This window comes from Lasioglossum baleicum, unplaced genomic scaffold (genome assembly GCF_051020765.1).
Source record: "Lasioglossum baleicum unplaced genomic scaffold, iyLasBale1 scaffold0021, whole genome shotgun sequence".
Lineage (NCBI taxonomy): Eukaryota > Metazoa > Arthropoda > Insecta > Hymenoptera > Halictidae > Lasioglossum > Lasioglossum baleicum.
The window spans coordinates 2,394,237-2,420,438 of record NW_027469081.1 but is presented as its reverse complement, the minus strand read 5'-3'; the positions used below and the strand labels follow the sequence as shown (position 1 = coordinate 2,420,438).

At 41.9% G+C, this 26,202-nt stretch overlaps 1 protein-coding gene across 3 annotated transcripts in view; it reads right to left on the bottom strand.

Moving 5' to 3' along the window:
• Positions 1-875: 875 nt before the first annotated feature.
• Positions 876-26,202, bottom strand: part of LOC143219222 (ras-related and estrogen-regulated growth inhibitor) — a 92,239-nt gene continuing 66,912 nt past the window's right edge. For all 3 annotated transcript variants that reach the window (XM_076445175.1, XM_076445174.1, XM_076445176.1), the window contains 2 exons: positions 22,233-22,414; positions 876-6,465 (listed from right to left, as the gene is read on the bottom strand). In XM_076445175.1, coding sequence (XP_076301290.1) covers positions 6,207-6,465; positions 22,233-22,414 — 441 coding nt within the window. In that variant the 3' untranslated portion in view covers positions 876-6,206. The remainder of the gene's footprint in view (positions 6,466-22,232; positions 22,415-26,202) is intronic.

The window sequence follows — 26,202 nt, the reverse complement described above, 5'->3', positions numbered from 1 at the left end:
TCCCGTGTCATGTGCATCCCGGCCGGGCGAATCGTCTAATTTTGCCACGGCGAGGGAACCCTGACTTCGTCCCGGCGATCTTTCCGAACCATTCGGGACCACCAGCTTCGAGAAAATAACAAACGGCACCCTCGATCTCTCTGGTCCGCTGTCAGGTTTGTTGTCCTCTGCCATTGGCCGACCACCACGCACAGGGATAAACCGATCAATTTTGTGTAAAAATCAACGAATTTTCAGAATATACACATATGTGTCAGAAACATAGCAGAATATGGAACGAACATTTTTTTAACCCTTTGCACTCAGAGCTATATTTTAACTGATATGACTATATTTTTAATTGAACATTTTTCTTCCGATCTAGAGTATTCCCATTTCCTATGATTTTTGAAATTTTATGGATATGAAATTGGTATAATACCTCATAGAATACCTAAATGTTTAGCAATTCATTAAACAATATTTTGAATAATGGTATTGCAATTTTTAGTAGTAAACTTTCAGAATTACAAGGAAATCGTGGTTTCGCTAGTGCCATGTATGGATCGATCTTTTACTTGACCTTTTTCCCGTAGGTTTGTCACGCTAATTTCAAATCTGTTCGCAAAATTTGTCTACCACCTCAAGATTTTGCGAACAATCGATTTTTGTGACAGATTTACCTCTCTTTCCGCTTAGCCTGTCTTGAATTATACATATGTTATCAACAACGACTGAGCATAAAGATTAAATCAGGACTAATGAATTCCATGAAAGGATCGCAAAATTCGAAATTGCATTGCGGATTTAATTGGAATGATAGTGGAACCTAAAAATTAGTATCACGCAGTGAAGGTGGATGGACGAATTTGGACAGAGGCATTGAGAAATAGACATTTTTCAAGAACGAACACACTTTTTTTTTTAACAAAAGAATTTCATTCTTTCTCAATTTACGATAACAAGTGACTAGCACTTAAAATACAGCGATCGATATCGGCCAGAATTCGAAAACCGCATAACACACACGCGCCCCTCTATGTAGATTCTCCGATTTTCACACGCTTTTCTTGGAATGTATCGATTAGGCACGCTCTGGAAGCACAATCTTTCACCCCTCGATAAAATACTCGCTCGTCGGTTTACCTTTTCTCGAGCCGCGCAACATTCTCGCGAACCAACGGAGATTATCGATGCTGCACAAATATTTATCGTTCCACTTTCTATGGTGGAAAGTATAAAAATATAAAAAGGAAGAGACGAGAACGAATTCAGAGAGACCGCGCGCGTAAGAAAGAAAAATATATCCACAGCAGATCGAGGATTATAGACGGGACGAGATGAATTTTCAGCACAAGGTCAACGACGATAAATCCACCCCCGCACTCGCATATTTCTACCCTGTTGCTCCATTTAGTTTTCCGACGTTGCCGACTTGTAAATTCAAATCTATAGTCGAGGAATTAACACATAGTCGAGAAAATCTCACGTGTTCCCCGAACTTTCAACTTCCTTCTTTAAGATCATCAATATTTTTCCAAAGATACAGATTCAAATATACTTTAAACTTTAAACGTAGAAAAATTGATTTTTAAATGACTAGACTGCGGACCTTTATGCAAAATAAAAATTGTTTGCATCGATTGCAAGAAATAGAAACTAAATCGAATGCTATTTCTTCCCTTAATTTTCCAACAATTTTGAATTTACAGATCCTCAGTCTAAAAATTACACAATTTATAGTCGAGGAATTAACACATAGTCGAGAAAATCTCACGTGTTCCCCGAACTTTCAACTTCCTTCTTCAAGATCATCAATATTTTTCCAAAGATACAGATTCAAATATATGCTTTAAACGTAGAAAAATTGATTTTCCAATGACTAGACTGCGGACCTTTATGCAAAATAAAAATTGTCTGCATCGATTGCAAGAAATAGAAACTAAATCGAATGCTATTTCTTCCCTTAATTTTCCAACAATTTTCAATTTACAGATCCTCAGTCTAAAAATTACACAATTTATAGTCGAGGAATTAACACATAGTCGAAAATCTCACGTGTTCCCCGAACTTTCAACTTCCTTCTTTAAGATCATCAATATTTTTCCAAAGATACAGATTCAAATATACTTTAAACTTTAAACGTAGAAAAATTGATTTTTCAATGACTAGACTGCGGACCTTTATGCAAAATAAAAATTGTTTGCATTGATTGCAAGAAATAGAAACTAAATCGAATGCTATTTCTTCCCTTAATTTTCCAACAATTTTGAATTTACAGATCCTCAGTCGAAAAATTACACGATTCAGGGTCGATGAAGGGAGAAGGTTGGGAACCCCTGAGATAAAGGGTTAATCCAACCGGAGAAGCAATGATCAGAAGCACAAAAAGAGAACGTGTTCGTCGTCTCGACTATACAAAATTTCTTGAACCGAACGAAAAATCGACGATCGAGCCCAGAAAAGGTATGCCCACGAGGTGTTCACAAAAGAACTCTCTCTCTATCTCCCTCTCTCTCACTCTCTTTCACTCTTTCTATCTCTCTAACACCCGTCACTGTCAATACGGAAGGCACTGAAAATATACATACACGTAATACACATTACGTAATAACCTTAAACTCGACCATAGTCGCTAGCGTACGTTTACCGTAGAAAAACGAACGATCTTCTTTCTCGAAAAAAGAAGAAAGAAAAACGAGAAAAAAATGCTCGAACCTGGTCACACAAAATGATCTCCTCTCTCGGCGCGAGAGAAAACGCAAGAAAAGAAAAACGAGAAACAAAACGAAGATCCCGAATTCACACGATACGAGCGAAAAACGTGCACGCGAAACCGCGATAAATATCTCTTCGACGAATCACGATCGTGTCGGTCCATCCTGAAATTTGATGGCCAATTCTCTCTCTCTCTCTCTCTTTCTCTTTCTCTCACACATATAACTCTGTTTTCCCTCATTTTAAATCTTACCATCTATGTTTCGTGGACTCCTCGAATCTCTGTAGTTTTACTCAGCAAGTGAATATGCGCTATGTACACTTAGGCTAGTTTCGGTAGGAACATTAAGGTCATCGAATCGATTACTCCGCGCTCGGCGATACTGTCGCGAGACTGATTAGTGTCGCTTTAAATCGTCGTTTCAAGGAAACTGGAATAGAAGAAAATTTTACTTTCACATTATGTTCATTGAAACCTGTTGTCCGATGATTTTCAGCCGGTGCGAAAGCTTTGTTGAATCTTTACCCTCATCCGTCGATTTGACACAGTTTTCCCGAAATAAGTTACGTTGTTCTGTTATTTGTAGGTAAGTTTCGTCGAAGCTTGGTGACTTTTATTTTTTCCATGAAGAACCCATAACTTTGAATAAAAAAAAATTATCGATATTTTTATCACTGTGTCAATTTGACACCAAGGGACAGATTCAGTTCGTGAAATGAGGGATGGATGAGGGTTAATAGATCTTCGATAAGATCTTCAAGTATTTCATGTCCATAGCAACGTAGATAATTAGTTGTCCTGTTTGGTGAAAAAGCGATTTTTCTCGGAAAAATGGCAAACGAGCATCGACAATCTTTTGAATGAAGAATTCAACACATTTCAGAAAAGAAAAATTCAACACGTATCAGACACATTTTTGAAAAATCGCATGATATAAAAATACGAATTCGTTTTGCGAAGAATTGCTGGTCCACTAACCGTTCGTTAATAATTGAACAATTACCCGGACAAAGCAGCCTCGCTAATATTGAAAGACGTCGTTTCTGCAGCCTCGGTGCACAGCGAGGGCAACCATCGACGTCTCGCGATCGTTCCCGAGCGCAGAATAAACTCTCGAAAGCAAAACTCGGCCGCGTGCCTGACATTACAACCAGTTCGTTACGATTTGAGCTGCTCTTCCTCCTCTCGTTTCACGGGATCGTCGAGGGATCGAGCGATCTCTTTCGGTGCGAGTTTTTCTCCTCGCTCGTGCGTTTAAATAAACGATCGTCTCGCACGCGCGACCGTCGCGTCGCGTCGTCCCGAATACGATGACACAGTTGATGGCAGCGTTGCGAACGCGATCATAAATTCATTAACACGCTCGCTGCGCACTTGCCGCGCGTCGACGAGGACCGTGACGCGCGAAAAAAAGTCCAGTTAATTATGCATATTGTTATTTAAAGGCGCGCCCGCGTAATACTTGGACAATCAACGACTTCTTTATTCAGTGCACCGCTGCATTGGAAATCGTAAGTACTTTTATTATTCGCATCACAATTTCATATCACAATTTGTCTGTACGATATTTTATCGTTCCACCACCTTTTTTCGTGGCACTGAATACTTTACAGACAAATGCATACCCTCCCGAATGAAATTGTATTAAGTAGTTAATTGATCCAGTAACTATTTAACCATGTTTGGAGTGATGTAAAGTGATTAAAATTTGGAAAATGTCTATCGATATGTAAACAAAAATAACGCAACGCTTCCATCGACCAACGATCGTAAATTTCGAGGAGACTTGACGCGGCGAAAATCGCGATCGCAGCGCATTCCGGCCTTCTGCCAGAAGCTGCTAAATTTGAAAGACTGTCGGATTTCGTTTCGAAGGCAACGCAAGTCCTCGCGCTTGGCGGCTCGTTTCCGGTTTCGTAGCTGCGAAACGAGCTAGAACTAGCAAATCTTCTAATATCACGCGTGAGAACGTAGATGGCAATTCTCTCTCGTCAGGCGAGCCGGTTTCCGCATCGACAGAGAAAATCTCTGAAGGCGGGAATTTTCTGTTTCTTTCTCGATCGATTTTCATTTCGTCGCACGTATTAATGGACGTTTCCGTGTAAAAGTATTGAAACTGTATCATTTACAGTAGGAATCGGCGGATCCCTGCTCGAGGAGCAAGCTCTGCGCGAGTATCCGGACTGCTGAATACTTATTTTCGGAAATGAATACACTGGAACGTCAGGAACGTGACGATAGCTGGGCGACTTCGACGCCTGCACAGACGATGACGCGTATATCCGAATCACTCGACTCCTCGAATTACATACATCGTATGGAAACTGCTATGATAAACTAATCACATATCTCAAACGTGTCTTGAGATGCAGTTACGACATTCTAACTCCCAATTGCCTATTTTTCTCTTCGATGGAAACAACAGACTTCACGGAAACGATTGTACGCGTCAACTTTCCCCGTCCCGTCTAAACGAAATCGATTCCCGATGTTTTTAACAAACGTTCGGAAACAATTCTTCTCTGTGAGATTTTCATTGTACAGATTCAAAAATACCTGTCGCACAAAGGACACTTCTCGAAAAAGTCCTACAGGATGAAATGTCATCTTAACCGAACCGGGAAAAGGTTGAAACGAATTTTTCCTAGAAAATGATCTATTCCAAGGTTTACCAATCCTGCCGAACGATCGATCGATCGGAAAGAAGGCAGCCGAGAGCGTGATAGTGTTGCTACGAGATTCCTGACGAGAGGCTACCATCACGATCGTGCGATTCCGGACGCGTTTAAAGCTAGAACGTTCAGGAACACCGGTCCGACCGTCAAGACTCTCCGGTAGGGTTTTCATGAGCCCCGGACTCTGAAACGAGAAAAGAAAAGGGGGAACCGTACTTACTCACACACACACACACGGATACAGACGGTTCGCCGCGTATCGAAGGATAACGAAACGAGAAACATGTCCTGGCTAGCTCGGTTTCCACTTCGAATTTCACTCGAGGCATTTCGTCGTCGTTTCCACGGTCGCAGCAGTCTTTCACACGGCCCGATCAATCCACTGTTCTCACGAATGTTTCTTAGCCGGATACCGAACGAAACGTCTCTACGTTAGGATCTCACGCAAATGTCAGACCAAGAACGGTCCCGACAGAACCATTCTCTAGGTATCGTCGATCCTTGCGTCTTTCCAGAGATTCAGCGCCACCGGCTGACCAGTAGCAAGCTCATCCTGCACCCTCTTCCTCCGGAAGATTTCTCCGAGTCGAATGAATCGGTTAAGAAGGACTTCAGCATCCTTCTCGTCGACCACAACGTCCTCTGCCAAGTCGAAGACGACTGAACCCATGTCGAGAAGATCGAATAGCCTTCAGGGATGGTTTGCTACCACCTGAAGACAGCTCCCGATGTCCTCGTCAACGATTCGCGTAGACGTTGCTGCTCAGAACCACCACATCGGCTCTCAAATCTGGTTCGTCACGTCCTCCGAGGAGGAGGGCGTACAGGAGGCGTCATATACTCAACGAAGGCCTCTTCTTCCGGTCCTTGGTGGTGTTCTTCCCGAAAATCGTCCCCAGCACCCTAGAAACCGAGTGCACGCCCAGCTTCCGGCGGATCGGCAACGCTCGCAACAACTGCACCGATCGAGCCTCTCGGAGCAAAGCCTGGAAAGCCAGCGCAGCTCCCGCGGGACTCTCCGCCGCGCTGACTTCGTAGAATTGACAGCCGTGGGCCAGGGACAGCTGCTGGCCCTCGTCCACGCACACCTCTCTGTAACAGAAAACCGAAATTCTCTCATTAGTTTCGATTGTTGGTTCGTTTAATACATTCCTTTTTGCAAATCGAAATTATTTATATCGATCGTATTATTGTTAATAACAATTGTTGAATGATATCGGCGCTACGGTTCGATCGTTAAATACAAAAAAAACAAAAATTAACTGAGCGATTTTGCTAATTTTTAAATAATCGACGTTTCGGTCAGTGATTTGGACTTTTGCAAGTTTGCCGCGGCAATTTTTCCGATTCTTATGGCTTAAATTCAAGCTAAATTTGCGAGCTTTCTGTAGAAAAATTCGAAAATCATTTCACGAACTGAATCTGTCCCCCGGTGTCAAATTGACACACAATGATAAAAGATGAGGGTTAAAATAATGTAACTTTGTCGAAATCAAGACGTCGCACAGTGGGACCTTTCGTCCAATTCGAAGACAAAATCAAAGAACTTTCGATAGAAATGAGGTAGAGCGATGAAATTTTTTTTAAATTAAAGCTGAAACTTTGCAGAATATGGGAAAAATAGGGAGATTATGGTACGAACGTTTTTTAACCTTGAGAAAATTCGTTAAACATGTAGAATTTCGGAAATCGATTTTGCAATATCCTGAGGTTGTAGACAAATTTTGAGACCAGATTTGAAATCAGCGTGAAAAAATCTACAGGAAATGAGGTGTAGCATGTTAAAAAAAATTTTTTCCGCACGTGGTATTGAAAAAACTGAAATTTTCTTTGTGGAAGTTTAACGAATTTTCTCAAGGTTATAAAACGTTCTTACCATAATCTCCTTATTTTTCCCATATTCTGCAGAGTTTCAGCTTTCATTTAAAAAAAATTTCATCGCTCTACCTCATTTCTATCGAAAGTTCTTTGATTTTGTCTCCGAATTGGACGAAAGGTCTCACTGTGCGTCGCACAGTGTGTTCAAACGGCGAAATCGTGGTCAAAACCTCGAAAATGAACTTTAAGCAAGTACTATTTTAGATTCTTTAGTATTGTGCCTATAGAACAACCGAGGTGCGAAGGTTTTATTACTTATACCTGAAAATTGGTGACAGAGCTCGAAGTTTTCGTTCATTAGTCGTACAGTAAGACTGTTGTGAGGAACTGTGTGAAAACTGCATAATTCGAAAACGGTTTATTTAATTTCAATTCTGTAAAATGGATGCTGTTCCTGGAAGTAAGTAGAATGTCTCTGACTACTAGTATATCCGAAATACTTAACGGTCACGTTGTATAATTATAAACCTTATTAGCAGACATGAACAGAAAAGTTTTAAAGATAAAATTTTGAACGTGTAGAGTCAAAGTTGCGCATTGTTAAATATTGGGATAAAACTTTTGTTGGAACTTGTAGTTAACACTGTCGTCTTTCAGTATTTGCAAAACTTGGCTGCCCTAATATTGCCTTTTTTTTGTAAGACAACTTTTCTCTTTCTAGCGAGAAACACTCAAGAAACATAGTTTGTTATTTTTTATTCTCTTATATTTATTTCCTTTTAGCGCATTTAATATAAACATAAGGCCTCTCATAAGCGATATTCTTCTGCTTTAATTGAGGGTTGTGGCAAAAGTTTACGCAACTTTCTATAGTTTTTTTTTGTAGTTTAATATTGTATCTAATTATGTATTATAGGTTTTCATCCGTAAATAAATAAACTCATGATTTGCAAGTTGTTTAATTCTATATTTAAAAAATGGATTTCAGCTCATAATTAGCGACCTAAGAGCATTTACTGTACAAATTTTTTAGAGGGAAAAACAATTTTTTGCTATACATGTCCGCCATATAGGATTCGTCATTTTGTTTTTTAAACTTTTAAGATCAGATTCGTAATCAGTGACCCTAAAAACCGCCATGTACCAATTTTTGTCAAAATTTGTCCAGATTGAAGTGAGTTATGAGGTTTTGACCACGATTTCGCCGTTTGTACACATTGCGCGTCGCGTCGCCTCGCATCGTTGGCTCCAATACCGCGAACACATGCCTCGCGTTCGAAGCTAATAAGAAAATCTCAAAGCTGTTACATCCTCGCAGAAAATTCGTTCGCAACTGTATAAATAGCGTGCCACCGGAACGATGCTAATATAAACTCTAAGAATAAACATGCAACGATAACGATATTTATTCATTTTATCTGGCTGACCTTTTCCTCTGGAAAAATCGAGCTAGCGCTCAAAGGAGGCAATTTTCCGGGACGACGAGAGAGAACTCTCAGCAACCTTGCAACGTTGGAATTTACAATACCGCTCTTCGAATCGTTATCATTCCGAGGATGATCATGCCGGGCTGAATAAATTGTCGCGGGCGAGAAGAAAGTATGAAAGCGGATTCGTCGGCTATGCTGGGACGCTTCGTATAATAAACGAGTAAATAATCGTTACAGTCAAAGGTAACGAGGGTACAAAGAACTATCCCGGGTTCTCGAGCGTTGCCAGAAGCAGAAGCAGAAGCCAAGAATCCCCGCGGATTCGCGTCGGCAGAAAGAAATAGACAATCGCGAGGCAGGGTGGACGCGCGGTGTTCTTTCGCAACACGCGGAGACCGTAAATTTTCAGAGCAGGAAAAACGCGTCACAGGGGATCAACGGAAGCTGTCAAGGTCCCATGGAAGAGGATCGGAACGAGTGGACGGGTCACGACTTCTTGGCAAACACCGTTCCGGATGAACGGAAGCGGCGGAAGGTGAGTGAACACGGACATAAAGGCGGGAAGAACGCGGAGTCACTGGAATTTCGCCAGCCTGGAGACGCCACTGGATATTTATAATTGCCATTGGCGGCGGCACGGCCGTTATAAGATCTTCGACACCAGCCGCGAAGCGTTAATACTGTAAAACGGATCGTTAGCGGGTTCACCGATCCAACGACTGAGCAACCACAAAGATTTTCAATCATTATATCGGGTTGGCAAATAAGTTCGTTCGGTTTTTGTGATTTATTCCAATGTGAAAAACCGAACAAACTTATTTGCCAACCCAATATTTAAAGGTAACTTGAAATTCTACTTTCGATCATTACATTCAACTCTCAGCGATACAATTTAAATCTACTTCGAATCGTTATATTTAAATGTAAATTCAAATTTTTGAATCATTATACGAGCTCGTGGGAAGATTCGCAGTCTATTAATCAATCGTCTGGGCCAGCCAATCGTCGCTAGAGCGAAATCGTCGGGCTTTCAAGGTCGGGAAGTTTTTCGTGTTTGGTCGATCGATCATCGATCCCTACTAGCAGCGTAAGAGGGGTGGTAACGGGTGTATCCGCCGGTGTATTTTAGCCGGGACGAACTCGAAGCATGGAGGCCAGCGATATTTATGGTGGCAATTAAATTCGCGGGAACACATGATACTCTCGAAGCGCGTCGAACCGTAGGGGGAGGAGAAACGAGGGGAAGGGGGGAATCGCGTGGGAGGGCTGTGCTGCACACTTCTAATCGCGCGCACGAGTCCCGTATGCATGCACACGTGAGCAGAGGCACCACGTCCACCGGCCGTTAATCTGTCCAATTTATTTTATACGAGGCGATCCGTTGCTTTACGAGGAACGGTGTTAGATTCAAGCCCCTCGTTTCCCGCGATCCGAACCGGGGAAGACGACACGACGAGACGCGGGACGCGACGTTAAAGAGGGAACGGCGCCGCCAAGAAAATTGAATATCTCGTGGAAGAAAGATGGCCGGACGAAGGGAGAGGCTCTCGACATTTCAGTGCCTCCTCGCCGGATCAGGATACTCGCGACGCGACCTTTAAGGTGAGCGCATACTAGATGGTCGCGGGAAGGCCGCGGACCGCAGGGGCCTTGGAGGAAGGGAGCAAGGAGTCCATGCGGCAACAAATCTCTAGCAGGTAGACGGAGAGCAAAGCTCCGCGGCCTTCTCGAGACCCTCTAGTATGCGCTCACCCTTAAGCGACGACGCGGATCACCGTCGACCGGATTACGACGCGCCGCGCCGCACAGTGGTCTGAGAGCGGCAGAAAACGGCAAAAACCCTAGGAAAGCTTTATTTCGGGGAAAATCTCGACAAAAAATGTTTGTAACCGTTCTTGGTCACGAAAAATAATAAATACATTAAAAAATAAGTAATAAATTAATAATAAATAATAAATTTTACACTTAAATTGTGAATATAAAATGAATTATAATTCAATTTAAATTAAAGATAATAAAAAATGATTCCTCTCCATATAAAATAACTACTTAATTTAAAAAACAATAATTTCATGTCAATTAAAATGAAATGGAATAATTTCATGGAAATTTATTTTGTACAGTATACAGGTAAGGTTTATTTACATTTTGGTCACGAAAGATAGTAAATAAATTAAGAAATAATTAATAAAATAATAATAAATAATACATTTTACACTTGTTTTAACATACAGTGGATAACGGGTTCGCACAGGTTCTTTCAATAGTATGCATTGTGAGAATTGTTAACACGATTTTTCAAATATTTCCGATGATCTGACAAAAAATTTTTCAAACGAAAGTTTATCAGTGTTCACTTTTCTACAAACTTCAATACAAAAAATTAAAGAAAAATCTCTTTTTGTATAAAAAATGAAGGTCGTCTCAATTTTTTAAATATTAACATATATTTTTTACTTCATAATATTTTAACTGGTATCAAGACGAATCCAACGACCTATAATAATATAACATTAAACCTTCAAATAACGCTACAATAGTTTTGTCAACGTTCGGAACGTCAAGTGTTCCAGAAAGCGGAGCGTTCTTTGACGCGTTCTCACCGACATTTCATGAGATAAAACCCAAAGCCGCGGGTTACCGCAGATTGAACGTTATTTTTCCATTGGCACCTTGGCGCAGTTTGGCGCAAGAGAGATATCGTCTTTCAAACTTCATTAACGTTGCTCTTTTCCCCGTTTAATAGCATTATCTGCAAAACCACTCGAAAAAATTAAAAATAAACATTTTTTGCGATTTACTCCGGGTCTTCGTACTTGAAGGAAGTCAGAAAAGAAAACATTATTTACATTACTATTTTTACAGGCTCATACGGTTTCTTCAAACATGCGCTTGAATTTATGCTGAAAACTAGGTATGCTTAGCATGGCCAATTTTAAGACGTTCTACAACAAAGTGAATTTGGATTTTGAACTGATTCATCCTAGAAATGTTTGAATTTACTCTCCTACTAGTCACAAATATGAAAAATTTGGTTTTTTAAGAAACTTGAAAATATGGGGTTTTTGCCGGTTCGGTTCGAGCGGATCGCGGGCCTCCACGGGGTTCACGCCAGTCCGTGAAGGGAGCGCCGTGGACGTACGATAGCGTGCGAATTAATGTGAACACAAGTAATTCTTAAAAATATCAACGTTTCCTCAAAGCAATTTATGTCTCCACGATGCAGAAAATTCTCGAACAACTTGAGCATAATCGAAACGGTCTTAAGGTCACGGTATAATATACGAGAATTTCCCACTTTCCCTTTTCTATTTAAAGAACTGCGAAGTGTGTTCGGAATAAAATAACAATAAAATAAGATAGAGAAGATTACCGGTGTCTCTCTACTGAAATTATGTAGGAAACCTCCGCGATAATCTCGATACTAAAGGCTAATGATGTGTATCCGACTGAAGGATTTCCTGGTTTTCACATTTTTATGGAAGAAACGAATGTCCGATACCATAACGTTAGACACGCGCTTATTACCGAAGCGTGAGATAGGTTCTTTTGTAGAAGGAAATACGAATTTACTTTACGATGGAATTAATTAGCTCCGGAGGATTAAAACGCTCTGGCTGTGAGAACGAATTTTTATTCAGTTCCAGTATTCTCGTGTTCGCCTAACAAGCACGGTCTTGTTTAAACACTCGTCGTTTAGCAGATCATTGAAAACGGTATAATATTTAGAAAATTGTCTCGAAACAGTAAAAAATATTGTATACCTGTAAGTATTACGTATAAAACACAGCATGGAAAAAATTTCGCTGGCAATTTATATTGTAATTTTAGTTGTTCGACGAGGGAATTAAGATTCTCGGCAATGTTTATTTTCACAAGGTCTAACGTCGCAGTTCTGTTGAAAATTTCATGGTTTCGACATTGTCAACGCATCCTTCGCCGACGATTCGAAGAATCTAGTTCGATTAAAGACTCCTTCGTTTGATATCAAAACATTGTTCACCTACATATCTCGCCGCGAGACTTGTTCCTCCATTTGCACGAGACACGTGCTTTCTACTTGGCGCCAGCTTAACACGCGCCGCAATTTCAACAAACGCTCGCACGGAAACCAGAAACAAGCCGTCAAGTATTCGCAACGCCCAGAAAGAAGTCTCCGATTGAACAACACCGCGAAATCATAATCATATAGAGCCTGCACTCGAGCTGTTTGCACACTTGTGACACGCATCCGGTGGTCACAATATTTACCAATTCAACGCTTCCCTGTTTTCGTAATTAATGGTGTCGGACTCGCGATCAAGACTTGAACCAATTCTAAGAGGTAGGAATTTTTGAGTTGATTGATGAATTCAAGTTGAACATTCAAGTACGCCTTTCTTTTCGGATGAAATAATGATTCGTTTGTTAATCTATATTTAAATGTAGCCATACAAACAATAGAAATTTTCTTTTCTCTTGGACATTTTTCGGGATAAAGACACTTCAATCGCTGTAACTGCGAAGAAAATGTTATGTTGTAAACCAATGAATCTATCAAAATGAATTTCTTCGGCCGAATTGTTCGAATATTTTCCCGAGGTAGGGGGTACACGATGTTTGACGAAACATTTGAAAAGTGAAGATGAGCTACGAAACAAACGCTGATAGAGAAATTGGCAAAACAATGAGAACTATTGATGGGAACTGGGAATTATTAGGAGAAGAATGAAAAAGGGAAGATTGATCGCGGGACAGTGGACTGGCTGGCATGATCTTTGATCGAGAAGTTTATCCTCAGCCTAGGAACATGGAAAACCGCATGGTAGCCAGCTGGATCTCTCGGTTCGCTCTAAATGGGGCTTTCTAGCGGTGGGTTTTCAAGCCGCGGCTGAACCAGTTTGTCAGCCGTGTGGCTCCGAGGGATTCGCCAGCTGATATTTCGCGATAAGTTTATCGATGTACGATATTCGCGGCCGGACGCCGCTTCGGATGTATCTAAAGCGGCGATAACTCGTTCCCGGGAGAGTGGTTTCACCAGCCCCACAGCGGCAGGCTTCGGTCTAATCTTTATGAACTCCATTAAGACGGCCGGAACGGCTACTGGGTAGGAAGGAGGCGAGCTGGAAAGAAGCTGAAGAGAAGCTGGACCCACGTCCACGTAGCCGTGGCGATCTACTGAAAAATCCTCGTGCCACGGCGTAAATTTAATTAGTTGCCGGCAGATTATTGGCAACAGAATGGCGGCGAGGCCGCGAGCCCTGGAAAAACCAGCCGATTTACGCGATCCTCCTTCGGATCTTTTCGCGATTAGGTCGCGAGAGTCCACCCATTCTTTGCGTTCCAGATGCGCTTCAACTTTCGAACGGTTGACGCTAACTCTTTGTATAAGATTGTATTTGTTAAAATACGGCGAGGGGTTAAGAATCTGTGAAATTCTCTTTCATGCAAAACCATGAAACGGAAGCGTCGCGAGAGTCCACCCATTCTTTGCGTTCCAGATGCGGTTCAACTTTCGAACGGTTGACGCTAACTCTTTGTATAAGATTGTATTTGTTAAAATACGGCGAGGGGTTAAGAATCTGTGAAATTCTCTTTCATGCAAAACCATGAAACGGAAGCGTCGCGGAAAAACTGTTTCCCGCGGCCGGAGAGCCTTTAGCCAGGAAATAAATTACCATTTGGTTTCTACTTCTCTAAATTGATCCATAAAATCTCTGGCTGCATAAGTATCCGCTGTCTAGTCATTAGCGTGGTCATTTTGTTCGGTGTAATTTATGTAACAAGCGTTCCCAGCGCGCTGCTGCTATCGAGAAGCTAATGCGACTGGTCTACAATTTTATAAATATAAATTACAAGAACACCTGTTTTCGCCATTGTTTCATTTTTTCGCAAGACTAGTTCTCGAAGTGATCGATTCCACGAATCGTTACGATTTGTAGATTTCTCGAGAAAAAGTGGTCGCGTCGATAAATAATTACCGACCACTTTTTGCCAGTTCGATTCGCTAGTCCGGCGACAGGATAGTTTGTTATTTTCCGGCGAGATTATCGGCACGGCCGCGATGCGGTTTGCAATTTTATCTCTTCGTCGTATATTTTCATGGTTTTCGCACGTACTGTTCCATTTCTCGTTCCGAACGATTCCGGGCGTAGTTTATGTCGCGTGAAATTGCAACACTGCATCGATTCTGCGGGTTTGTTGCGGCTTCTGCAATCCTGCTTTCTAACTTGTCGTCGCCTATCCGATGACTTGGACGCGTCGCGACACCGACGGTAGCCCTGGGCAATTACCTGCTGTTCCGTTCTTGTTTTCCAAATAATCAACGGAGTGCCGGAATCCAATTATTTCGTGGATCGACACGTGGAACGCGGACACTGCCGAGAACGGGAGAGACACTCGTTTTTTCCCGAGACTAATCGATAATGCACGGAAGCGTTAGCCAAGGATAAATGAGCCGCGGGAGCTTTAAATCAATCGTCTCTCCGAGAAGCGTCTAGGCCTCTCGAACGAATCCGCCGCGATCTAAGTGATATTTGATGCGATAAAAATGCGCCGGCCGACGAATATGAAACGGCATTTCGCGCGAACCGGACGTTAATCTACCGGCGAGATTAACTGCGGACAAAAGGTTGCACAGTGACGAAAGATAATCCGTGATGATTGATCACCGAGCTGCGGACGGGGTCTATGAAAGGTGGAAGGTTGCCGGAGTTGCAAACTTCCTGAAACCGTTTCTCACCGTCGAGTCGCGTCGGGTTTCGACGAACCAAACCTGTAAATGGAAATGATCGTGTTCTAATGACACGCCAGACTCTCCACGTTTTGATCTCGCCAGAAGATCGCTGACTTGCGGAGACATCCGATGAAAATTTGACGATATTATCTTCGATCATTTACCATTATTAGCAAATTCATTTCTATGCAACACCTGCTTATCCTAACTGAAGTAGAAACTGTTCGTTTTGCGTGATTCGCAATCTATATACTCGGAATTAGACCCGCGGATTTTATGCGAATTTGTAACAAAAACGGGGTAAACAAGAAACTGAGAAGACGTTTAAAAAATTTAACCCGGCGTTGGTAAGGTGGGAAAATGTATCGTAAGTGGTAAGGTGGGGTCTCACAGACTCCAAGAAAAAATATATTGTATTATAGAAATAAATACCTTTTTCATAAATATAAGATTAGGTATTGCTTAAGAGTTTGTTAAACTTTCGAATAACGCGAGACCGATGTTACAAAGTGCATTTCGAACAGTCACGATGTCGGTTAGAGTGCAACAAAGTGAGAGAGCACAATGTGGAGGATGATGAGTAGGGTATCAAGGGATCGCCAGAGGGGGCACGTGAACTCAGCGATTCGGGACCACCGACGATATTATGATTCTTTTTTCGTGGTCCCTCGGAACAAGGACCTGCAATTAGATGACAATCAACCTGCACAGGGGGAAAAGTGGGTCGACGCGACGCGACGGTATGGTTTGGGAAAAGGGGTCAGGCACAGGGCAGCTACAGCTTCAACTTCATCTTTCGCGTGTGTTTGTTCGTTGAAAAATCGACACCTATAGACGACAATCGAGAAGAATGCATTTACGAACGGACGATTACGAAATCTGAAACGAGCCGTAGAGAACTGGGACTATACAGGAACATAATTTTGGATTACACGCGCGGAAGCGTGATCGAATAATTGCGGTAGCGCGCCCCCGCGCGCGTTTCCTTCGTTAATCGGAGCGGTTTTTTTCGAAATCTAGCCGACGACGACGTAAAGACCCCGGTTTTTCTCCTTTCACCGGTCGCGTTTCTTGCGATAGATTGAATTTAGAATCGTGTTTAGCGATCGCTCGCTACGATAACCTCCCTTAATTTCTCCGGGTCCGGATGATGGAGAGCCGGGAGGCGGGATCGATTCAGCCGAGATTTGCAAACCGGCGGTAATAATATTTTTGCGCGGCACGGGATCAACGTGGAACAGGCGTGGCCCCGGCGCGTTTCGGTGACCCGGCTTGTCAAGCAGTCGCTGCTGCATTTTATGCAATCCGCTCGGCACGAAGTGCATCACCGGGCGTCGCCGCGCCGCGCGCCGTTGCGTGATTCGGACAGGAGAAAGCTAGGAAATCGTACGAACCAGTCGCCGCTATTTTCTTCTCCCTCCTCCATTTCGCCCTCTCTTCTATTTTTCTACATTTTAGTTTTCCTTCGTACGATAATGACTGTGGCCTGCGCGCTTATTAACCTTGTCAAAACGCGCGCGGTTACGCCGCCTTCGCGCGAGAGATAGTTAATGGGAGTAAACCCGGGACCCCGATAACAGGCACGACACTGCTCGAGATGCAGCTACGCTCGATGTACTAAACGCGAGTGCACTATAAATAGGTGTAACAGAACTGCCGGACTCGATAGACGCGGCCGAGAAAAGTCCGATTTCTGGGTGAAATGCTGCTGTTCCTCGTTTCTTCGAGACCAATTTTATTTTACTTCTTGCTCGGATCGATTACGACCTTCTTGTGGAACACGACGATCATTTTATGCGATTTTATACGTGCCTGAATCAAGGAATTTACCCAAGAATTTCTCGTACGTTCCTCGGGCTGAAAATTCACCATTCCCCTTGTTTAGATGAATATTGTATCTTTTCAAACGTGACATTAGAAATTCAAAATATGTAGCTTCTGCCGTAAGCTATAAGCAGCAGATTAATTAATTATCGATTTCTGCTAAAACATCAAGCAAGAGAACGCTGATCACACACCTCCGGTAGCAGGACACCTGCGAAATGCAGAAATACCAAGGACGACGGTACGGATAATGGAAGAATACGAGGTAGTCGTGTAGAACAGTATAATATCGAAATAACGAGAGAAAAGAAGACGGAAAATATTATTCGAGTATATAAAACGTCATAACGACACGATATCCATGTAGATACCTACTTGATCATTCATCGGATGTTACCACGGCACGCGGACCTTCGTAAATGAATATAGGAACGCGAACGAGGAGGAAAAATGGGAAACGTGTCTTCGCTAACGACGATCCGCATTCCTACGGGGATCGCCCAGGAAATTCTTGTTCCAGAGCTGCAGCCTGTAAGGGACATCGATATCCGGTTCACCTACGTGTCACTGGCTCTTCTATCCACGGGATAAGCGCGATGATTCGTGTCAAATTCAATTTCGATCTGCCAATTTCAATTTCAACTATACCCTTGTTCATCCCATTTGATCGATTAGCCTTGCAATTGTCTAAACACTTCTTGTATCTTTGTTCGTATACGTGTCAAAGCGCAATTATAAGACACGAGTCGGAAAAATAATATGACGATATTCTTAACCCGGCGTTAGTTAGATGGGGTCTCACAGACCCCAGAGATTTTAGATTGATTGTAACATTGTAACAACGCGCGACAGTTGTTAAGTATTCTTGAATAATAAAAATTTAATTTCGTGGATCTGTGTTTTTACACATTACGTGGTCGATTTTGGGGGCCAGGGCCTGTGCTCGGCCCCGTAAAAATTTGGAGTCGTTGAAAAAATCTCTGTACCAGGAGTGGGGCCGAATGACGTCAGAAGAGCTGCGGCCCATTGTCGAAAATTTCAAGACACGTTTGAGCCTCTGTATCGGCGCAAAGGGTGGCCATTTCGAAACTTCTTAAATATGTGAACACTGAAGGTCCATGTTATGGTTGTTATTATTTGGTTTTTCAAAATTCGTCAATTTGACAGAATTATAATAAGAAATGATTGACCCCGTTAATTCTTGTCACCCTGTAATTCCCACCGTTTGGTCGAGAGGTTCGGTGAAATATAGCCGCGAGATGCATCGTGCTCGATGTAAACTGAAACATGTCTCTGAGAATGATCTTCTTTCGAATTTGTTGATCAGCCATTGCCGTCGTGGCACAAGAATAGCGCAGTTGTTTATCAATCTCGTTTCGCCGGTAGTTTCTAAAGGCTGCTAATCAACTGGCATTCCTAGGCGAGCTCCTCCGGGCCGCTTATCAATGGCACTTAGCATACTCATCTCCCGGCATCCTCTGGCGTGCCAGGGATCGATCGCGATCCACGGCCTCTACTTTCTTCCATGTGCGTGTTCGGCCTATTAATCGGGACGGTTCACTTTCCCGGTCTCTCGTCTCGGCCGCGGATCGGTCGGCCGGGTAACAGGATCTTCGCGAAACGTTTCCTAGACTCGGCTAGACTAGACACCGGCTCCGGGAGATTTCGCGTGCGCCACGTGATTCGCGATACGCTAACAGTCGGGCTACCGACAGACACGAGGCTAGTCGATCGCTACCGTTTGTCCACGGCTGCTGAATTTTTTCTTCTCACCTGGTCAGTCGGTGTCGCGCATCCGCTCGAGAGCTGATCGCGGATGATGATCGAGCTGTACGAACCAGCCTCTACGTATAGAAGCTGCGAGATCGGTGGCCCGTTCTCGCGGCGCGGCGTGGCGTGAAACGCGAAACGAGGCGCCACACCGACCACACTCCCCGACACCGACACCAGAGACCGTTTCGAGCACGACACCCGGTAGTGGTCGAGTGGTCGCTCACCTAGAAACCGTTCACGCGATCGCCGCACCGACAGATCTGTTTACGCGCCTCGTTTGGCCGACTTGGCTCCGGACGCCGACGACGACGACGACCGTCCGCGTCGCGTCGCGTATGCTCGACCGATTTTAGCAACGATCCACTCGGACTACACCTTCCGGGCAACGGTCCCGCTGCGACGCCATCAAACGCGCTAATGGGTCTCTCTCTCAGTGCACGAAACGTGCCCTTGCAATTTCAGAGTGGACAGAGAAAATGTTGCACTCGAAAATCACCCTGTCGCAAGTCAAATTCAACCTCGTGCAAAATCAATTTCGTAGGAAAGTTGGGAGAGACTGATTTTAGCCCCGATGCTTGTCATACTTAACCTTCCGGTGCAGCGTGCTGCAACTACGCGACAAAGTGAATTTGGATTTTGAACTGATTCATTCTAGAAATGTTTGAATTTACTCTCCTACTAGTCAAAAATATAAAAAATTTGTTTTTTTAAGAAACTTGAAAATATGGGGTTTTTGCCGCTTTCAGACTGCTGCACAGTGGGGTATTTGGCCCGAAAAAGTGGAAAAAATTCGACTTCTAAATTTTTGCGTATAGCATCAAATTTTTGTTGTTCGTTGTAGTTAAAGGTCTGAAGAATAAGGCTGCAATATTATTTTTTCTATTTGTACCGTGAAGTAGTAAACTTCATCGAAAGTCGAGAGATTTTAAGGCGCGCTGGGCGTTCTTAAACAGTCTCTAAGGCAGCGTCTGTTCATTGGCGATTTTCAAGTGTTTGAAGGAAAATTCTGTAAATTCTTGTATTACAAAAGTTGTTCAGGTAGGTATACTGAGCACTTTCGCATAAATTTTATTTTGTTATCGTCTAAATTAGTATAGTTATTAATATTTGAATATTACCAATCATTCTGTAAGCTTTTTAAAAATGACAAAACTTTATCGACAATTTTGTTATAGTATAAAGCTTTATTGAGTGCTCTTTTTGGTGTCATTACATTCGGTAAAGATTTGTGATTATAAGCCAACAAAGTTTGATTCCGGATATGTCCGGATTCAAATTTTATAGCTAATTTAGTATTAAGCGTTTAACAGCGTTTCGCGTACGCCTGCATGTTAGGCTACGCTTGGCCTCAAATGAAGAAGAAATATTATCCGAGGTAGAAATTTCTGATGTGTTTTCGGATGAAAATTAATGGTAATAATTTAAAAATGTTCTTATAGTATATACCGGGTGAGTCATTCAAAGTGAAACAGACGTATATCTTCGAAATTAAGCATTTTGGTTAAAAAATGTTTCTGACAAAAGTTGTATGGTTTCGAGGGGGCCATAAAATGGCGTCATTGATTTGACCTTGGATAGTCGTTTGAAAATCACGCGAAGGTCATCTTCAATTTCTTAAATAGAAAACCCTATTTTTTATTGCATATTCTTCTAGCTTTTTTAAGCATGCTATATATCATTTCCCGTAGATTTTTTCACGCTGATTTCAAATCTGGTCTCAAAATTCGTCTACGAGCTCAGGATTTTGCAAGAAATCACTTTTTGGAGCCAGTTAAAGTTAAAAAGCCCATATTTACTTCAATGTTGAATAACTCGAATAAAAAAAAATTGCACAATATTCAACAACCACACAATTTACACAGGATAGATAGCCCTTTCAATGTTGCACAAAATTTTTGTTAACCGTCAATGTTGTCTTCATCTCGCTATAACCTTGTAAAAAAACCAACATAGCAACAATTTGAAACAGAGCATCTGAAACTAGAGGTTTCAGGCTTTCAAACCATTGTTTAACGATATCGGTACAGCAATTTTTTACGGACTTATGATCACGTAAAGTGGCACCAATTTTTCGGATTCGCGCACAAGTGATCCCTTAATTCTTTTGAGGAGTGTATTAAACGAATTGAACAAAATACTGTCACATTATTTCAATCTGATAAACATGTTAAGAAAGAAAATAAACTCCTGTCTCATTCCAGTTTGTTGCCATTCGGGTAGGAAATTTTTGTTTTCCATAAAAATCCGCTGTCTGAGGCTGTCTGAGCCGTTACTATTTACGAGTTAAAGGCAGCGCAGTGTTTGCTAAATGACTGACGCTAAGGTCAATGTTGACATACTACCCTTTGATCGAGCACTACGACGACAGAGATCCTTGGTATCGGAGCCTTGCGAGATATGACCTACTTGTCACGATCAACAAGACAGCCGAAGTTCATACGAACTTACATCTGTGTAAACTACTGACAACAACGAGGTCATGTGCTTCTCCATCTTGAAGTGTGTGCATTAACTGAATCAAGAAATTCATTACTACATACACAGGGCTGAAAAAGAACGAATAACATTTTTTCGCGCTTCGTGTTCGTAAACAAATCAAACTGAATCGAGAATCGGCCGATGCGTCTGATCATGACCAACCAAATCTACTTCCCGTGAATCCTGGGACAGGCGAATCAAACAAACTCGTCCTTTTTGTTCACAAAGGAATACGTATTCTTCAACGCTAAACCTACCACCAATTATGTATTGAGATTATAAACATGCTCTTTCCCGGTAAATAATCAAATCAATATATTTAACAGCACAGAAGTTATAATTAGAACTGCACAGAGTTCGAACAAATTGGGTCTTATTATTTTTATAAGGCAACACGTACTGCAAAAGCTCGGTAGGTATTAGCGTTAAAAAATTTGGAAAGCGACTTCGCACTTCTTCGGAGGTAACTGTAAACGTCCGTCGAGCATATTAAAACCGATTCCAACGATCAATAGGATCGCGAACTTGAAAATGACAATACGAAATATGCAAATTCATTTGGAAAGTAGCACAGAACGTAATTCGCGCATATGCATCTCTTCGGGACTAGACACGTAGGTTCCCGTTAATTCCAGCAAAATGAGTCCACGGATTTGTACGGGACGACCTTCGCGTGACCTTGAACATGTGGAATTCCGCGAAACATTCGGATAATCCGATGAAACGGTCGTAAAATCTTGACGATTTCCACGGTGTTCAAACGTGACCTTTAATTCGGCCGGTTGCTAATCTCCTAGCAGGGAACTTGATTTAACACTCACCGAGCATGATCCAGATCTCTCTTGTTGCCAAGCAACAGGGCGGTGAAATAGGATGGTAGACGTAAATCAGCGAGCTGCTTGAGCAGTCCACGGGCTTCCTGAAAGCTTCGTTTACACGTCACGCTGTAAACGACCACGAAAGCCTCGCCCCACCGGATGTGAGAGTAAAGACAACCATTTTCCTGAAAGAACAACGAACGAACATCATTTTAATAAGCTAGTCAACGTTCGCACGCTCTCCGATTCTTCTCGCAGAGCGTCGATGATCGTTTCGTAATTACAAACGATGATCGTTAGGGGATCTGAAGAGTTCGTGTCCGACTTGGAAATAACACAGGCGCTTACCTTTTATCAAATAAACGTATTACAATGTAACTGACGATGTTCGGAACAGTTCGCTGATTTATTTATCAACTTTTTAAAACATATTTTTGAAGGTACTTCTTGTAGACCCGTTGATCTTTCTCTATCGCTTCTAATAGAGCAATTCTGCTCATTGACTTAATTCGTCGGAGACTGTTAGCAACATCGAACTCATTTTATTAGATGTGTTTATCAATATAATTATAACAAAGAAACGAGAAAATAAACAAAATGTTACACGGAAAAAAGGTTTCGATTAATAGAACAGCTGGAAGAAAGTTTCCGATTCGATTTACACTGTCCAACTCCAAACTTGTTCAACAATTACTGTTGGATGATTCAATAATTCTTATAGAGTTTCCAGCGCTGATTCCGAATCTGTCCTCAATTTTTCCCCTAGACGCACAGTTTTTGTGAAACTTGATTTTGAAAAAGAAAACATATTTTTCAGCTTTAACCAAATATTGTGATGTTGTTATAAAAGGTATTGAATTGCTCTTTGCAGCAAAAGATTCTGTAGACTTTCCCGAATACAATTATATCCGATATTAATGCATTATGAATGTTTAAACATGTTTAAACAATCGTTAAAGACGGAGAGAGACCAGTTTTGCACTAATTGTTGAGGATATGTTTGAGTTTATCTTAAAAGATAAGGGTCCAACATAAAACCGAACTATATCACGCGATATAGCAGACTTTTATCTTGAAAAACCACCCTTTAAAGTTTGCAACGTCGACGGTTTTTCAAACCGAAAAGCAAAATATATTCGCCCGACAACTCATGTCGGTCGAAGACATTTTGCTTTTAGGTTCGAAAAAACGTCGATATTGCAAACTTTAAAGGGTGGTTTTGCAAGATAAAAGTGTGCTATATCGCGTGATATACAGTCAGGGATAATTTAAAGTGGACACCCTTAAAAATCGCATAACTCGTTAGAAATTGGTCCACAGGACTTGAATTTTTTTAAGATGTTAGACCGGCTAGTTCGCTAGAAAATAAGTAAACAAAAATTTAATACGATTGCAATTGGTAGGAATTATACAAAATTTTTAAAAATGATGTTTTGTCAACTTTTTTATCTGGGCCTGTAACGATAATTTAAAAAATGCGTTTTATAGATTTCGGTAACTTATAGGCATACTGAAAAAATCGGGCAACATTGCAATGAGCTACATACGTTTAAAGATGAGAGCTTAAGGGTGAAAGTCGCAGATTTTCAACCTTGCCAGGGCATTTCGCCCTTACGTGATCATCTTTAAACGTTTGTAGCTCATTGCAATGTTGAAATTTTCAGTATGCATATAAGTTACCGAAATCTATAAAACGCATTTCTTAAATTATCGTTACAGGCCCAGATAAGAAAGTTGACAACACATCAGTTTTAAAAATTTTGTATAATTCCTACCAATTGCAATCGTATTAAATGTTTGTTTACTAGCCGGTCTAACATCTTAAAAAAATTCAAGTCCTGTGGACCAATTTCTAAAAAGTTATGCGATTTTTAAGGGTGTCCACTTTAAATTGTCCCTAACTGTAGCTCAGTTCGATTTTACGCTGACCCTTATTTTTTAAGATAAACTCAAACATATCCTCAACAATTGGTGCTAAAGTGGTGTCTCTCCATCTTTAACGATTGTTTAAACATGTTCAAACATTCATAATCTATTAATATATTATCAATTTCTCTATCGCTTCTGATACAGCAACTGTTCATTGAACTAATTCGTCGGAAACTGTGTAATTGCAGATTTTCATTCGATTCCTGTGCATTGCACCCGACGCACGAAATATCTATCATTCGTGAACCTACTACAAAATGTCTAGAGTCTGAACTGGCCGACGAAGAAAGTAAAAGATCGACGCAGCGCGGTGCCCTAGAAAAAATAAGTAGATCACGGTGCTATCGAGCAAAACTCGGCTTTCTTAGTTCCGCCCAGGTCCAAATTGCTCAATTACCGTGCTCATCGTCGCCGCGTCGAGTGGTGCCTTAACACACCTAACCGCTTTAGAAAGTCCGAAAAAAATGGCTGATAATTACAGCGAATTTTTCCCGGGTTTTACGGCTTACGTAAGTAGCATGTCGGCCGGCATCGAGCCAGTTTTCCCCGGTGCAAAGGAGGAAGAAGAAGTTCGATTTCACTTTCGGGGTCAAAATTCCATCCACCTGTTCCGGCGCGAAGCAGTTTGCGGGACGCTCGAGAGGTATCCGCTCTGTACAGGGTGATTCTGGGAACTGGGACAAGTTGTTGCGCTGTTTCTAATAATTTCATAGTACGTCTGTATTCTAGCAATTGGATAAAGCTTCACCGTTGTTCGAGAGAAAACAGGTGTTCAATTTGATGTGCCCAATGTGAAAAAGAATATTAACACATTACCGACCGGGGATTGCATCATTTTGAAAAATCTATGGTACATGGCTAAACACTTTTTAACGGAACCTTCAATAGCAACAGCAATTTACATTGCGAATTAACAAGTCACCCTCAATAACGTCATCTAATAATTTCATTTAAGATTGCAATGTAAAAGAAAATTTCTATACTTTCTTTTGGTACAGCCCAATTATTGAAAATCCTATTAATAGGCATCCGGTAGGTAAAATGTTAATATAATAGAATAAAAATGATCTAGATTTCAGAAATGTCTTGATTTTCGAATTAAAATAGACTGCAGACCTTTATGCATTTATGAAAAAATTGCTCGGATGAAATACAGTGCGAAACGGTACAAGATTAGAAAAATTCAAGTACGTTGTAATACTGTTTTTAATGTGACAAAGTCGTTAGAGGATAAAATCAATGTTTGTTTTACTTCTGGTTCCCACAATCAATGCAGAACATTTTTATTTTGCATAAAAATCCGCGGTCTAATTACGACATATGATTTTGTCCTCGTTAAAAAAAGAGCAGCAACTTGTCCCACTTCCCAGAATCAGCCTGTACACGCACCGACGATTTATACATATTCCGAATGAATTTTTCGTTTCCGATCGGGAAGGAAAACGTCGTCGCCGCCCCCCGATTCTTTTCTTCCCGGGGCGGGCGGTTAATTAACACGTTAATCAACATTCCAAGTAACGAGTGGCCGCGAGTGGCTGGAAAGTTCCGATCTAGATCTGACGGACGTTTCACTTTGCTCTCCTGCTCGAGACACATTACGAATTATAAATTCGTGCCGGCGATCCGGCGACGATTAAACCCAGCAAATTGCCGCAGCCAGAAACCCACCGCCGCCACCGCTGCGCCGGCCGTCGCGATAATTGAAATAGAAACGGTTAAACTCTGCTATCTCGCCAGGCCGTGGATACGTTCTATTTTCGAGGCACGCTCGCAGTCTCACCTCTGACCTTCCGACCGATCGCCGATGCTAAAAAGACTTCCGAGAAGGAGTTTCGATTGTTTCCAGTGGTCGTACAAGTGGAAAGACCGTTTCGCTTCTTCCTGTTCCACCGGTGACTCAATATCGGGACAACCGGTCCGTAATTAATCGTCTTTTCAACGGACGATCGATGCCGAGAGCCTGTTTGCTTAGGCACTTTTCTAGCCTCTCGTCGCGAAAAACTTACTATGTCTCGTAGGAACGCATTGGTACGCCTTGGACAGT